The 15,146-nt window shown below is 38.2% G+C and overlaps 1 protein-coding gene across 1 annotated transcript; it reads right to left on the bottom strand.

The window, feature by feature from the left end:
- Nucleotides 1–4,068: 4,068 nt before the first annotated feature.
- On the bottom strand, nucleotides 4,069–15,096 carry CCDC122 (coiled-coil domain containing 122). Its single transcript, XM_032781751.1, has 4 exons — nucleotides 14,983–15,096; nucleotides 9,473–9,871; nucleotides 6,163–6,279; nucleotides 4,069–4,218 (listed from the first exon to the last, which is right to left on the bottom strand). Exons 1-4 carry the CDS (start codon nucleotides 15,094–15,096, stop codon nucleotides 4,069–4,071), a joined length of 780 nt encoding a protein of 259 aa, XP_032637642.1.
- Nucleotides 15,097–15,146: the final 50 nt, after the last annotated feature.

Raw genomic sequence — 15,146 nt, forward strand, 5'->3', positions numbered from 1 at the left:
CTGTTTATTAGGCATCACTCCCAGTTGTATGTGTCTGCTTGCTGAAGGAACGAATGCCCCTGGGGAAAACGATTACTGTTAAATACTACACCAAGAATTAACTGCCTCATCACCCCGTTAAGATTTGTCAGCATTCTAAGGGCAGCATAAAACACAACTCAAACATTTTGAAAGCATTATCCTGCACAGAATGCTGATAGACTTAGGAGCAGGCAATGATATACATTCCTTTGTTTCAAACAACTCCCTCTCCTGATACACTGCAATTCTTTACTGCAAGTTTTTACTCCTGTTTTCTTGTGTGCACTGTTTCTTAAATATTAAACTCCTGAAGCTGGGATGCTGTGAATTTCCACATGCAATAAAAATTTTAAAAATATTGTGTAAAACAGAATTACACTTAAGAAATTAATTCTTGGTCTCAGCAAGGTGGGCCTATTCCTCCAAAGAACTGAACACCTAGTCTGAAGTCCTGAGAGCCTTAAACTCCTGTTGAACACAAATTTCAATGGACTCAATAAATCTTCAGTGAGCAGTCAGCACTGTAAGGAAATGGAATGAAATCAATGGGGCCACTCACAGTAGGAAAGTTAAGCACATGCTTAACTGTTTGCATGATCCAAGCCTACAATTGCAGCATTTAGCAAGGGCTGTAAAGAGTAATCACAATAATGGAGAATTTTATTGTCCCTACCATATGATAAAGGTAACTATGTAGCTGTAATACACTTAGGTTTGGGAAGATGTTTGACTTAGCACTGTACAACATTCTGATTAAAAACTGAGCGCTAAGCAATATGGATAAAGCATTAAATAAACTGAGACCTGGCTAACTCTGGGAAGTGATGTTCAGATTGAGGGTTTTCTAGTGGCATTCCACAGGCATCAGTACTAGGCCAAATGTGATTTAATGTTTTAATCAGTGACCTGGATATCAATAAGAAATCGCTGCTGGTTACATCTGTGATGAGACACAGCTGGATGGAGTGGTAAATAATGACGAGAACAAGCCAGCCATACAGATTGATTTGGATCACTGGGTAGGCTGGGCCCACTCAAACAAAAATGCATTTTAATTTTGCCAATCTGAAGGTCCTACATCTAGGTAAACAGAATGCTAGGGGACTGTATCCTGGAAACAAGCGACTGAAAAGAATTTAGGAGTCATAGTGGACAAGCAACTGAACATGAGCAGAGGGCTAATGCAATCCTTGGCTGTCTAAAGAGGTGAGCAGTGAGCAGGAGTAGGCAGGTGATTTTATGGCATTGGTGACACTGACAATAGAATACGGTGTCCTGTCCTGGTGCTCACATTTTAAAAAAGATTTTGAAAAACTGGAGATGGGTCAGAAACAAGCCTTACAAACTCTCTGAGGGCTGGAGAAAACACCTTACAATGAGACACTTAAAGAGCTCAGTCTGTTCAGTTTATCAAATAAGAGTTAAAAGCAACTGGAGTACAGTGTATAGGTACTTTCTGGGGAGAAAATACCAGGTATGATAGGGTTCTTCAGTCCTAATGGCATAGCAAGAACCAGTGGCTGGCAGTTAAAACCAGACATTCAAATTAGAAATAAAGAAAAAAAATGTAACTGTGAGCATGATTAACCATTGGAACAAATTGCCAAGGGAAGTGTTGGATTCTCCATCTCTTATTGTCCTCAAATCGAGACTGGATGCCGTGATGGGGTATACAGACCCTACACCAGCATGCAAAGGGTTAGGGAGCTGCTTTCTCTTGAAGTGGCCCCACCCTTCTGCATCTGCAAATCAGGGCCTGGAGGAGGAGTTAAAAAGAGGGAACTCTACTCAGCTGGGGTTACCCTTGGGAAGGGAACAGACGGTTGAGTTTGCCAGTGCCCAGAGAGAAGTCTGGCAGCCAAAAAAGCCTCTGCCATCACAGAAAGGAGAACACCAATCTCCTGGGCTAACAAGGAGTAGAGACTTATACTGGAGACACTCCCAGGACTCTGGGATGGATGGTGTTGCTTTAAGTAATGTTTCTTTGTCGTCTTTTAAAATCAAACAGTGTGAATTTATTTTAACTCAGCAAATTATTCATCTCAGGCAATTGCAGTAGGATATAGAGCTTTACATTTCTAGGTTATTATGTTAAAAATGTGTCTTAGGTGGATTACTGCATGGGGAATTTACCTTTATCTAAGAGAGGCAAATTCTGGGGACTAAAAAAGTGATAGTGACCCTTTGAGATTCATTGTGATGGGTACAAATCAGTTTATATGAAGGAAAACACATACTCTTTGAAGTATATAGACGTTTATATGAACTTTCTTACTAAGAATAAAATAGTAATTAAAACACTAATAATGCATTTAATTTTAGCTTCCTAAAACTGACAGTATCTAGACAGTTAATAAAAAGAAACTAAGTAAAACATAAATATTCAACTTGCTCAAATACATGCACATATGTTTAAAGGCAAATGTAAATTACATAAACCAATACCTCATCAAACACAATATTAAATACTTTCTGGAATAAATATGAATATTATTGATTGACTCGAGTGAATTGTCATCTAAACTATAAGAATAAACAATGAATACAAATTCCAGAAATGCAAAGCACAAAACAATACAAATCATGCAGAAAAACATTATTATGCAGAGAAACTGGTTATTCACTAAGGTTCTGACATGAAGTTTCAAATAAATGGTGATTTGGTGTTCATTTTTCTTTCCCAAAAGTCCTGGGGAAATGCATGACTTAAGTCTTGTAATTACAATGCTGTGTGCTCCTCTGAAGCTTTGACTTTGAGCACAGAAAGTTAATTGAAGTACGAGACAAACAAGTGATCAGTTCTGTAAAAACAAAACCTCAGGACAGCCAAGAAAAAAGTGAACTGAGAAAACTTGGTAATGTTGCGCTGAACTTCCACACTTTCTATTGTCCAGAGCAGTAAAAAAGTCTGCACAAAGCTGACTTTTAAAAAATTACAGTTTAAATAATGTTTGTTTGTTTATTTGTTTGCCAGGGAAAAGGCCATCAGACCATGTTGTCTCCCTCTTCTTTCATTGTGACATAAATCAACAGCGCACCACAAGGGTCTGATCCTAGTTCATCTGAATTCAAGTTTTCTCATTGGTACCAATAGGAATAGTCTCAGGCCCTAACATAGGAACTGGTTCAGAAGGATGGAGGAATTTGCAGCATCATGTTATTCTAAACTGCCATTTTACTCTTTACATTCCTTGCATCACCCAACCCCAGAAAACATACATCTGTGTGTTTCAAACAAAACTGGTCTCTATCTTTATTTACTAGAATTAATTTTACCCATGCTTTAGCCTCCATAGCGTTAGACTGTGGCACTTAGCCACAACTCTGAATAAGCGGTAGTGTAGTCCTGCATAGCCTTACCAGGAGCTCTGGGAGCAATTGTTTTAGGAGGTGCAATCCTTAAACCATGATTGTCCCAGGCCCTTTCATGGTAAGCAAGCAGAAAAAACTATGTATGTCTTCTTTCTCTCCCACACACTTGTGCTAGGGCGAGGGGAATCCTGGCACACGGAGAACAGGAATGCTGTAGTATCTTGCACAGCTGACTCTTCCACATGGCAAAATACTACTAGAGAGCTCAAAGTTACTTAGTACATTGCACTGATTAGAGCTGTGCATGAAAGATCTGAAGTTTTGTATCTCATTAAATGCAATTATCCACCTCATATAAATTTCCCAGAGTGAAAAACAATGCAGAACTTGATCTAAAAAAAAATCAAAAAAATCCAAATAAACAAAAATGAACTTTCCAAATTTATATGGTCTTAAGGGATTTGCAGATGTTGGTAGATGCTTTTGAAGGCAGTCTGGGAATTGTAATAAATTCCTTCCTGAGAAGTCACTGGCCCCATGAACAAAAGAGAACATTGCTTTAGGCCATTAAAGTTGGCACAGAACACAAAGTATTCTAGGGCACAGAGCAGGAGGGGGAAAAATCACTCATCCTTAGTCCAAGGTTGAAGGGATTATTTCCAACAACCACCTGTTATATGTAAAGGATGACATATATTATAAATTGCTGATCATTGTACTGTACTGTACTATATATCACTCTGTTACTCCAAGACACTTTCTTAGTTCAGCTGCCTTTTTTTCCATCTGTTGAATGTTCCAGTGCCACTGTCTTCTGTTTGACTGGAGTTTGTTCAATTGACAATGCAAACGCTTTAGAATAGCATCACATCTTTTATTCTGTACCTAATAAAATAGAATAAAATACATCTGAGGGCTTTTTGCAGGTAGCACATGAAACACAAAGATTCAGACTAATGTAGCTGGCAGGGCTTTAAGGTCAGGAAAGCTGCACTGCTTTGGCAAACGTTAATTTGTACAGAAAAGACTATAGACGATACAAAGAGCAGAGGATGAAGATACTTTTTCATTCCTCAAAAACTGGATTTGACTGTAACTTAGCTTACTAGAGAAATAAGTTATATCAGTGGGTTTAAAACTGTGGGTCAGGACCCCAAAGTGAGTCATGGCCCTATTTTAATGGGGTCACCAGAGCCAGCATTAGACATGCAGTGACCCAGCGCTGAAGCCCTAGCTCCAGCGCCACCTGGGGTGACAGGGTTCAGACTGTGGCCCTGTCTCCACCCCACCCAGGGCACCGGCTCTTGGGCTGCGGCTCCCTTCTGGGGTTATGTAGTAACTTTGTTATCAGAAGGTGCTCAAGGTGCAATGAAGTTTGGGAATGCCTGAGTTAGATGATCTCTTTATAGTCTCCAATATTCATATTATACAACCAACCAAATGCTTTGCTGACTTTGGCCTAGGAGTTTTCCATCCAAACACCTCATAGACAAAGGCATTTGCTTTGTGGAACTTTCTTGGCTTTTAACAACAACAAAAAAAGGATACCCTCAAAGGATGTGTGTGTGTGCTTTGTGTTTTAGAGGGTTTTTTGTTTATTTGTTTGTTTTTTTCAGATTCCCCTTTTGTCTGAGACCTACAGAACTCACAGTCCAAATAACTTAAAGAAAATGGAAAGTAACCCCAGCATCAGAGTTAATCTTCAGCCCACAACAGTCACAAATGAGATATTAACTGATTGGAGTATAAAGGGCATTAATTACATTTATTCTGATAACCTAATGTCTTACGAAGTGCTTTCAGATGACCTAAAACTCCTCCTCTATCTTTCTCAGATGGATTTTGTCATGATAATAAAGTCTGTTTTTCAGATGCTGAAGAACAGAGAGTTGACCTAGGATCTTAAAATGATTGTATTTTAGTTTTTAGTTTAAGAATATTCTCCTGTTCCTTGTAATCTGAAAAAAATTCCCCTCTCTCCCTTCCATATTGTAGTGCTCTATTGCGCTAGTCTCAAATCTGTTCAAAACCTGTATATTATCAGGCTTTGAATCAGATCATTACATTTTATGGCATTTAATTTGCCTAACAAGACAAAGGATATGAAAGTCTGAGGCTCAACACCTCTCAGATGTACTTTTGAATATCACTCAACTATTTAAACAGATCACTTCATGTCGATTAATAATACTGTCTGGGCATATAGCAAATTAGGAGTAGTTGTGCTCTCTCTACTTTACAGCCAGCTCATATTTAGAACGTACTCAGGAAGGCCATTTTCTTGGTGCAATTGATTCATCCATTGGTTAGATATCAGGAACAGTCAAGACAGAAACAATTAGTAATCTGTTTTAGGTAAATTGTGCATACTATCCCATTGCAGACTTTTTCTTAAAATTCCCAGTATTATCTCCTTTCCCCAAACATCTTAAACTTGACACCTATAAAGAGCAACTTTTAGAAAGAACAGGTGTTAAAAGTTCAGCAATCTCTTCATTCGCTTTCAGAAGAAGGCAAAGGAGAAGTGATTGACATTATTCTAAGATCTCATGGCTGAATTCCTTCCTAGAATGTTGCGGAGGAAAATGCTGATGACTAAAATTTTTCCCATGCTCTCAAAAATTCATATATCTGCTCTCAAGTTTAGATGAGTTCTACCAACATTAAATATTCTTCAGGATTTGAGTCTAATGGTGTTATCATTGGTTAATGTATATGCTTGGATATGTAGCAACCTGTTTAGTAAAATATTTTACAACTTCAACTACAATATGTATGTTCTGTCATATGACTGTAATTATATTCCAGTTAAATAATTCTACACCTTACCTCAATCTCTTTTCTAAGCTTAGCGTGCACTTTTTTCTCTTCTTCAAGCAATTTTTTCTTTTCATTGATAGACTCTTTTACTATAGTAACTTCCTCTATTAAATGTGTAATTTCTTCCTGAAGATACAAGTGGGAATTAAAAACAAAAAAAAACCCAAACCCCATTTGTAAAACAATGATAACTCTAATATGAATGGTTTACCTTCTGTAATGTCATTTTAACGATCTGTTTGCATAAGCATTGACTTTAGCTAAAGAAATAAGTTCAACAATTTAAAAGTTTGACTTAAATAAACTTCCTGCCTATCTAGCAAATCATATGTATTGATATAGTTACAAAAACTAAACAGTAATATTGCTCAGGGACATGACTACAGCTACAGGGATGCAACCATTTGAATTTATCTAGCACACTATTGCACACATAACTTTTTTTAAAAAAAGTATTTAGAAGTGTGCATATATACAAGACTAATAGTCAACTTTAAAAATTCAGTCATGGGGAATAATGTGTGTAATATGTGAACTACATTCTCCTCCCATATGAAATCTAATGCTAATAGAATTATGGCTATTGTGTTTATCAAAGTGTAAGCAGGGAATGAGCTCTCCCCTGACATATAGTGATGAGCTGGGGGAAAAAGACTTGAGGACCCCACTGTATTTATATGAACACACCTACTCTGCCTCAGTATTCAGCAGACAAACTGTGTTGCCAAAGTGACCAATTTTGGCTGGTGCTGGGTTACAAATCACTTTAGCATTGAGTGCAGGGGTAAATAAATGTTATTCTTATAGTAAAGGGCAGCAGAACTGTGCTCAGCACTTGCTGATTGAGAGGGTCACCTCAACTGAACTGCACTTGCTAAGCAATGGCTAGGGATGCCAAATCTTAATGAAAGGGGAGCGGGGGCGGGGGCTGTTCCTGTTCTTACCTGGTGGTGTGGGTTCTTTCTAAATGTCTTAGATGCTATTTGATACTCCCCTCCCCATTTTTTAAAGACAGAGCTGATTAAATTCAGTTGAGAGTCTTTTGATTTTTTTAAGCGATCACTATAGCTGAAGTCTCTGAAAACCAATTCTAAATGCTAATCCTTAGGCCAGGTCTACACTACAGTGGCACAGTTGTGCCCATGCAGCATTTTAAGTGTAGACCTGCTCTTAGACCTGCTGTGGGGCAGCATTTCAGCAAAACAGCCTGCAGAGGCTGTGAGATTCCCCATGAATTGCTGAAATCACTGAGGGCTGGGTTAGGTGCTGGGACCTCAAGACACGGTGTCACAGAGGTTACAGAAGAGCTACAGGTGGCAGCAGAGAAAGTGATGGTGTAGTGGCCAATGGGGGTAGAGCGAACGCCAGTGCAGTGATGGCAGCGGGCAGGGATACAGAGCGAATGGCGGCAACTGTGAGCCAATTGCAGCAGCTATGGCTCTAGGTCTTTGCTAACCAAGGACAGTAACTGCAAGTGGGGTGCAGTGGAGGGAGAGGGGAGTGGCTTGTCAAAGGAACACTTGTTTGTGGGACTTTCACACTGTCAGGTGAGAACCTGGGGCGAAGGACGCTGCCCAGCGTACTCTGGGGTGAGGTGATCACATGATCACCTGCTTTTGAATATGGTTGTGGTGTTTTCCCAAACTAATGCTTGCTTCCTTTTCCCTTTTAATAAAAATTCTTGTTGGTTATACATAGATTCAGTGCTTGTGAGTGCACACGTATTGCCTCTTAAAGGCGCGCCGAGGTGGTGGTCAATTTTCCCAGATTACTGGGTGGGGGCTCAAGCCGGTTCTGTTTTATAGCGTTAAGATAAAGCCCTAAATAGTGAACCTGGCCCTTCTTGCTGCTGACTCCACCTGGTAGAAGGGTCACATTTGTAAATGGATTTACACGTAATAAATCATATCTCATCTATTGTAATTTTCTATGATAAAGCTCAAATAGCAATGTCGCCTACATAACTAAATGATTTCTAATGAAAAAGCTGGTTTCTATACAGAGTTCATTCTCAGAGAAGAAAGAGGGGATTACAACAAGATAAAACTTTCATTCTACATAGGCTTTTTTATTGTAGAAAAGCCACATGGAATTTAAAGTATATGCAATCACAAGCCACAGAATGAACGGAGAACAATTAATTGAGTTTACAGGCAGCAAAAAGACACCATATCGTCCATGTTCCTCTTTATAGCACCAGATGTGAATATAGATGTCTCTATATATTTACATAAACCTTAAATTCTAAGCTATAGTGCATATAATCACTTGATCACCTATATAATATACACTTTTTCCACTATAGATCTGAGCAGGGGGAAAGTACAGATTATGGCATATTTGAACAATTGTAAAAGTTCAGTGCCATTTATGTAAGAAAGGGACACTAAACCCTGAACAAACTTAGCCCTTACATAAGCAGGTGAAACCCCCACTGTAGTCAGTATGAGACATAACCTTCCCAGGTCAAGCCTTAATTTTGTCCATTAATCTTGTTGCAAGACTTGGTTTATTATGAATATTTGTTTTTTTCAATCTGAGAGCTGTAGGTTTAATCTAATCTCACATTACTATTATAATAGTGTAACTCCATTCTCCAGTGGAGTTACTTCTGATTTATACCTGTGTAAGTTACATCAGAATTACACTCTGTGATTCTGAGACCATTTCAAATATGCAATTACTTAGTTTTCCTCTATAGCTGTACATTTTTGGCAGCTCAGACTGCTTTAACTTTTACAAATTTAATACAGCATTAAAAATTACACGTGCGCACACACACACATGCTAGAGATTATACATATCAAAATTGATGTTTTTTCTCCTTCTCCCTTCTTCTGTCATCTTTTCTCACCCCTCCACCTTCTGTTCTCTCATAGCTCAAGTACAATTTGTTACCAACTAAGCACTATGCTGTTTGCTGACAGTGGTAATGTAGTAACATTTACAGGGATATACAATATGTGTTCTGAAAAGTGTTTATGTAGGTTTATCAAAGACCTTGCAGTATCCTACAAATAACAGTGGAAGCAACTGATGCATTTTAGCTGACCGCACTGTAGTTTTTCACAGCCAAGTTAATGTTCTTATATCAGTTGAACTTAGCTTTTGGAATCAAACATCACAAATAGTTGCTAGTACCATTTTTACTGTAAACTAAGATCACCATTTACTCAACCTAGCTTGGGCAATGAACCCAAATATCGCACGTTTCCACACACCATGGCAAGCACTGCAAAGGTAGACCAGATTATTATTTAAAATTGTAACATATTTTTGTACACAGTAGGAAAGATATCTAGAAACAGAAACATCTGACCTGCACTTGTTTTATAACTTGTCCTTCAGAATTCTGGAGGTCATTCATTAATTCTTCTTTCTTTGTCTTTAGCTCTTTAACCATGTCTCGTTTTTTAGCAAGTTCGAGCATAACTGGCATTTTGCTTTCTGCTTCCCAATAACGCTCTTTATGAGCCATTATTTTCTCATGATATGCACCATTTCTCGCAAGCATCATCTCAAATTCTTCTTGTGCTGTTTCAGTGTCAAGTTTCAGCTTTATCTTTTCAGCATACAGGGATCTCACTTGGGACTCCAGACTTTCACAGTGATATTTTGTAGTTTCTATGTCATCATCTTGCTGATAAATTTGCCTTTCTGTTGCCTTTGTTTCTAATAAAGTAGACTCCATTTGTTTTTCAATTTCTTGAAGCTCAGCCTGTAAAATATTGTAATATTCTCCTATCAGTGGAAAGCCTATGTTTGGGAGTAAAGCAGCAAGCTATTTAAACAATATTATCTACACTTAGTTAACAGTATTCATTCTTTTCATTTAATACAGAACAAACAATAAAGCAATCTATGCAACTTAAAATAGTTTGAATAGAATATATCACTAGAGTTCCATTTCCTAAGATCATCACCAAGAGACATGATAGGTGATGATATCTGAGGTTTTATTGGGTTCGTCTTAAAGATAAGTGTACATGAAATTTGTTATCTTTCAAATGGGTTCAGTTTCTTCATATTCAGATGATGTATAGTGGGATGTGTCAGAGATCCTAACCATACCAGTCTCCCTAATGTTTTATCTAAACTAGGAGTTTAGGCCAAACTAAACTCGGCTGCTTTTCCTATTGCAGATGTGAGGTAAAATCAGGAGACAACAGACTAAAACCAAGGTAAAGGTGTTGCTCTGCACCTATATTAGGAAAAGTGGCTGAGTTAATTGGGTTTAGCAAACTCAGTTCGATCTGGGTTCTTACACTGCTCTTATCACCGTAATATCTGAGTGCCTTCCAATAATACCTTAAGTGACATGAATAACATCTGTCAGGTGAAGTTTGTTCTCTCTTTCTCATGTTCTCCCAAGGGGGAGAATTGCATGTGCAGTGTAAGGTTTATTGTTTAGGTATGGAGTTTTGTAAAAATGTATGTACTGCTATGTGTTTATTTTAGGTCAAGGAAGTATGCCTTTCACTTGCAGTGGGAGGTAGTGATGGTCCTTAGTTCCTGTCAACTTATGTTAACTCAGATCTTCCTAGCATCAACCACTTTTTCCTAGTCTAGATAAGCCTAAATCTTGTGATCTCCAGGACTTTTAGAAGGTATTTGACTTAGTACCATCTGACATTCTGAGGGGAAAAAATAGCAATATACAAAATCATATATTAAATTGATCAAAAACTGGCTAAGTGATTCATCTAAAATGTAGTTGTAAATGGTGAATTGTCATCCAATGACTCATCTCTAATGAGATACAACAGGGATCAGCTTTGGGCCCAATGCTATTTAATCTCTTTATCAGTAATCTGGAAGAAAATATAAAATCATCACTGGTAAAGTTTGTTGATGACACAATAATTGGTGGAGAGGTAAATGATGATAAAGACAGATTTCTATACAGAGATCTCTACAGAGAGATCTCAATTTTGTGGTAAACTGGGCTTACTTGATCAAAATGTTTTAATACAACTAAATGCATGGTCATACATTTAGGATCCAAGAAGGTAGGGCATGTTAATAGGACTATGGACTGTATTTTGGAAGGCTCAGAAATGGATTTAAGGGTCCTGAGGACAACCAGCTAAACACTAACCTTGTAATGCAGATGCTGAAAGTAAATATGGTTAGATGTATAGGTGGGGAATATCAAGTAGGAGCAGGGTATTAACACCACATTAGAGAGACTATTACTGGAATACTGTGTCCAGTTCTGGTATCCACATTTTAAAAAGGATGTTGAAAAATAATAAAGGATTCAGAAAGGATCCGTAAGAATGATTCAAGGTCTGGAGAATTTGCCTTACACTGAGAGTCTAAAGAAGTGAGATCTGTTTAGTTAATCCAAGAGAAGGTTAAGAGGTGACTTGATTGAGGTCTGTAAGTACCTACATGGGGAGAAGATTTCTGACAATAGAGGGCTCTTTAATTTAGCAGACAAAGGCATAATGATATTTGATGGCTGGAAGCTGAAACTAAGCAAATTCTTAGTGGAGTTTCCTGGTGGAATCTCTGCAGCTTGAGGTCTTCAAACCCAGTTTGAAGACTTCAATAACTCGGACATAGGTTAGGGGTTGTTATAGAAGTGGATGGGTAGGGTTCTGTGGCCTGCTTTGTGCAGGAGGTCAGACTAGATGATCATATTGGTCCCTTCTGACCTATGAGTCTATGAGTCAGACTAGAAATAATTTGAAAATATTTAACAGTGAGGGTAATTATCCATTGGAACAACTTATCCAGGGCTGTGGTGGATTTTCTATCACTTAAAATCAAGCTGTAGCTCAGCCAGATTTATGGGCTTGATGTGGGAATCAGTTGATGAAATTCTATGGCCTTTGTTAAGTAAATCAGTCTATCTGATGATAATGGTGCCTTCTGGTCTTAATATCTATGAATAAAACTGGGCATCATCTCTGATCTACCAGCCATCTAGGATAGACAGGTGAAAGGTCCTAATGGCAAAGATCTTGAATTTTGGAGAAGAAACGACTGTTTTATGTGCTTTCTGTGAAATACACATAAGAAAGTAGAGTTAGAGATGTACATGCAATCTTAATTTTGGTGTTTCCTGACTTTTGAGTTCATAACTATTCAACCTTAACATTAGTGCTAGCTTTTGTATGGAATGTTCTAGGTTAAAAAAATGAAGAAACTAAAAGAAAATGAATGAGTGTAATTGTCCAGGACTTTGAAGCTCTGTGGGCTTCCCAAAAGTTGCATATAACCTGTGTAAATATTATTATCTAGAACTATTTGCTGCAATAATATCTCAATATTCTGCTGCACACCCCTTAGGAAGTCTGCAGGAGGAGGCACCTCTCCTGCAGGTGATAAAAGCTTTCATGGCATGCCAGAGCAAGGTTCCCTCTGGTGAGCCATAAAAATTGTCTGCAGAAAGGAATCCCTGTGTCATGTGCCCAAGAAGGTCTAAAGAAGGAAGCTACTGTTCCACAGACCTTAGAAGATCCAAAAGAGGGGACTCCTCTCCTGTGCAACTTTAGAGCTCCCAAATTGGGGAAGGTGCAGGGGAGCTACTAAGGTAGATAGTAGATTGATAAGGTAATAAAGGGGCCCCTAGCTTATGCACCTTAAAAAGACCACAGGATCCCATCACTCAGTGATAATTCTCCTTATGATTTCAGCAGTATGGGTGACTTGCCACTGATTGTGAAACTATCTTCTTATAGTGTGTATGGTAACACCCATTGTTTCATGTTCTCTGTGTGTTATATATATATATAATATATAATATATACTCGTTCCGGTAGTATTCCCTGCATTGCATCCAAATGAAGTGGGCTGTAGCCACGAAAGCTTATGCTCTGTATAAAATTGGGGATAGTTACAAGGGGTAAGGGAGCAGCTTATGATTAGCTAATAGAGTTTAACAAAACCTAAAACACACAATGCCTAAAATATCTACTAACAATATTTACAAACAAAAAATGCAGCATTTAGTAATAACTGATACTTACAATACAAACCAACACATCACGACCGGCAACGTAGAAGCTCTATTTTGAAACACAGTGAAGCTGAGAGAGAGAGGCTTCGAGGTGATCAGGCTCGGTTACGGGCACACACGGCATACACGGAATACACGGGACTCGTTTTCTCCTCTCTCTGCCTGCACATGGCAGGGCAACCCCTAAAGTACTCACTATGACATCACAGAAGTGTCATAGGGGACGCGGGGCCCAAAACCTGTGTGTGTTCGCCTCTGATTGGCACAAGCAATGTTTACACCAAATAGGGGAGCAGGTGCCAAAAGGTCTGGCTTCGCCCCCAAAAGGTGAGGTAATGCATATTGTTGTAGAATGCGTTCAACACTGAATGACAAAGGAAGAGGCCAGGGCAATACCGGTATGGCAAATGATACAGGATGCAGACAGGAACCCATTCTAACATGCTCAAATAAATTTTAGTCTCTAAGGTGCCATAAGTACTCCTGTTTCTTTTGCAAAAACAGACTACAGAGGGGGAGGGATAGCTCAGTGGTTTGAACATTAACCTGCTAAACCCAGGGTTGTGACTTCAATCCTTAAGGGGGCCACTTAGGGATCTGGGGCAAAATCAGTACTTGGTCCTGCTAGCAAAGGCAGGGAGCTGGACTCAATGACCTTTCAAGGTTCCTTCCAGTTCTAGGAGATAGGTACATCTCCTATTATTAAACAAAAATGCAACTCTGAAACCTATCTTCCTTAGTGCACATTGAGCTCAGCAAAAACAATCTATTCAATATGTGATTTCCCAATACATATAACTTGGTCAAATCAAAACGGATTTTGTCAGGAGGAAGAGTGTACACTGCTCTCTAATAGGAATTATTTTTCATGCAAAATTTCAAACCTTGGTTGTTTTATATGTAGGACTATTCCAAAAAATAGTTGCAAGAATATTTTTAGCTCAGGAATAATGTATTTCCTTTTTACTCTCTCCATGTTAAAAATATAACTTTCAGATAGAAATCAAAGCTGAATAGTTCAGTCCAAAAAGTGAGAGTTTCAAAAAACCAAGGAAGTTTTTTGCAAGGATCAGAACAGAAACCATTATGCAATCTTAGCCATAGCTATATACATCCAGTATATAATATATTACCAAACAAAACCTACACGCACGGCAGTGAAGGCTGAGGCAGGACACACCCCATCCAGTGAAAACCCACATGTCCCAAAGGATTTCAGGTTTCTTGAAAAAGGATACCAAAAGTGACACAATCCAGTGGAAAAATTTGATTTTTAAACCTTATTATCCTTTCTTTATCAAACCCTTCACTTTTTTTTTAATCAATCCACCATGAAAAAATGGCCTAAGCTTATGTTTTATGTTTTGGGTTTTGCCATTCAATTAAATTTTTGCAAAATAAAAGAATAAAACTTCTGTTAAAACTGCACCATAATGACTTAGGCATATAACATTTTTGACAAAGCCTAAGTACAACGAGGTAAATTAAGAATGGACTAAGTATCAGAGGGGTAGCCATGTTAGTCTGTATCCACAAAAACAACGAGTCTGATGGCACCTTAAAGACTAACAGATTTATTTGGGCATAAGCTTTCGTGGGTAAAAAACCCACTTCTTCAAATGCATGGAGACTTGCATCTGAAGAAGTGGGTTTTTTACCCATATAAGCTTATGCCCAAATAAATCTGTTAGTCTTTAAGGTGCCACCAGACTCCTCATTGTTTTTAAGAATGGACTAACTGCCTTAACTTTGAATTAAGATACCCCAGAAAAATAGAGAAATATCATCTTCCCTTATTCATAGTAATACTTCCTTGTCTATTGTACTACATTATAAATTCAACATTCTAAATGAGATCTTACCTGTAACTGAGAAAGAACTATTTTGCTTTTTTCTATTTCTGATGCTTGTGAATGTTGCTGTTCTGCTACTTGTTTTACAACTTCAACTAATGATGGAGAATTTTGCTTAGCCATTTCTAGACAAAAGGGTAATATTGTAAGAACACCGAATAAAAATATATTGT

The sequence above is a fragment of the Chelonoidis abingdonii genome, chromosome 1 (assembly GCF_003597395.2).
Source record: "Chelonoidis abingdonii isolate Lonesome George chromosome 1, CheloAbing_2.0, whole genome shotgun sequence".
Taxonomy (NCBI): domain Eukaryota; kingdom Metazoa; phylum Chordata; order Testudines; family Testudinidae; genus Chelonoidis; species Chelonoidis abingdonii.

Bases quoted from the DNA above. Each gene is read 5' to 3' on its own strand.
- CCDC122 (XM_032781751.1), bottom strand. From the start codon at position 15,096: ATGGCTAAGCAAAATTCTCCATCATTAGTTGAAGTTGTAAAACAAGTA. The intron at 9,872-14,982 runs GTAAGATCTCAT...AATATTTTACAG, and splicing joins TAGTTCTTTCTCAGTTACAG to GCTGAGCTTCAAGAAATTGA. The intron at 4,219-6,162 runs GTAAGGTGTAGA...CTATTTTATTAG, and splicing joins AGCTTAGAAAAGAGATTGAG to GTACAGAATAAAAGATGTGA.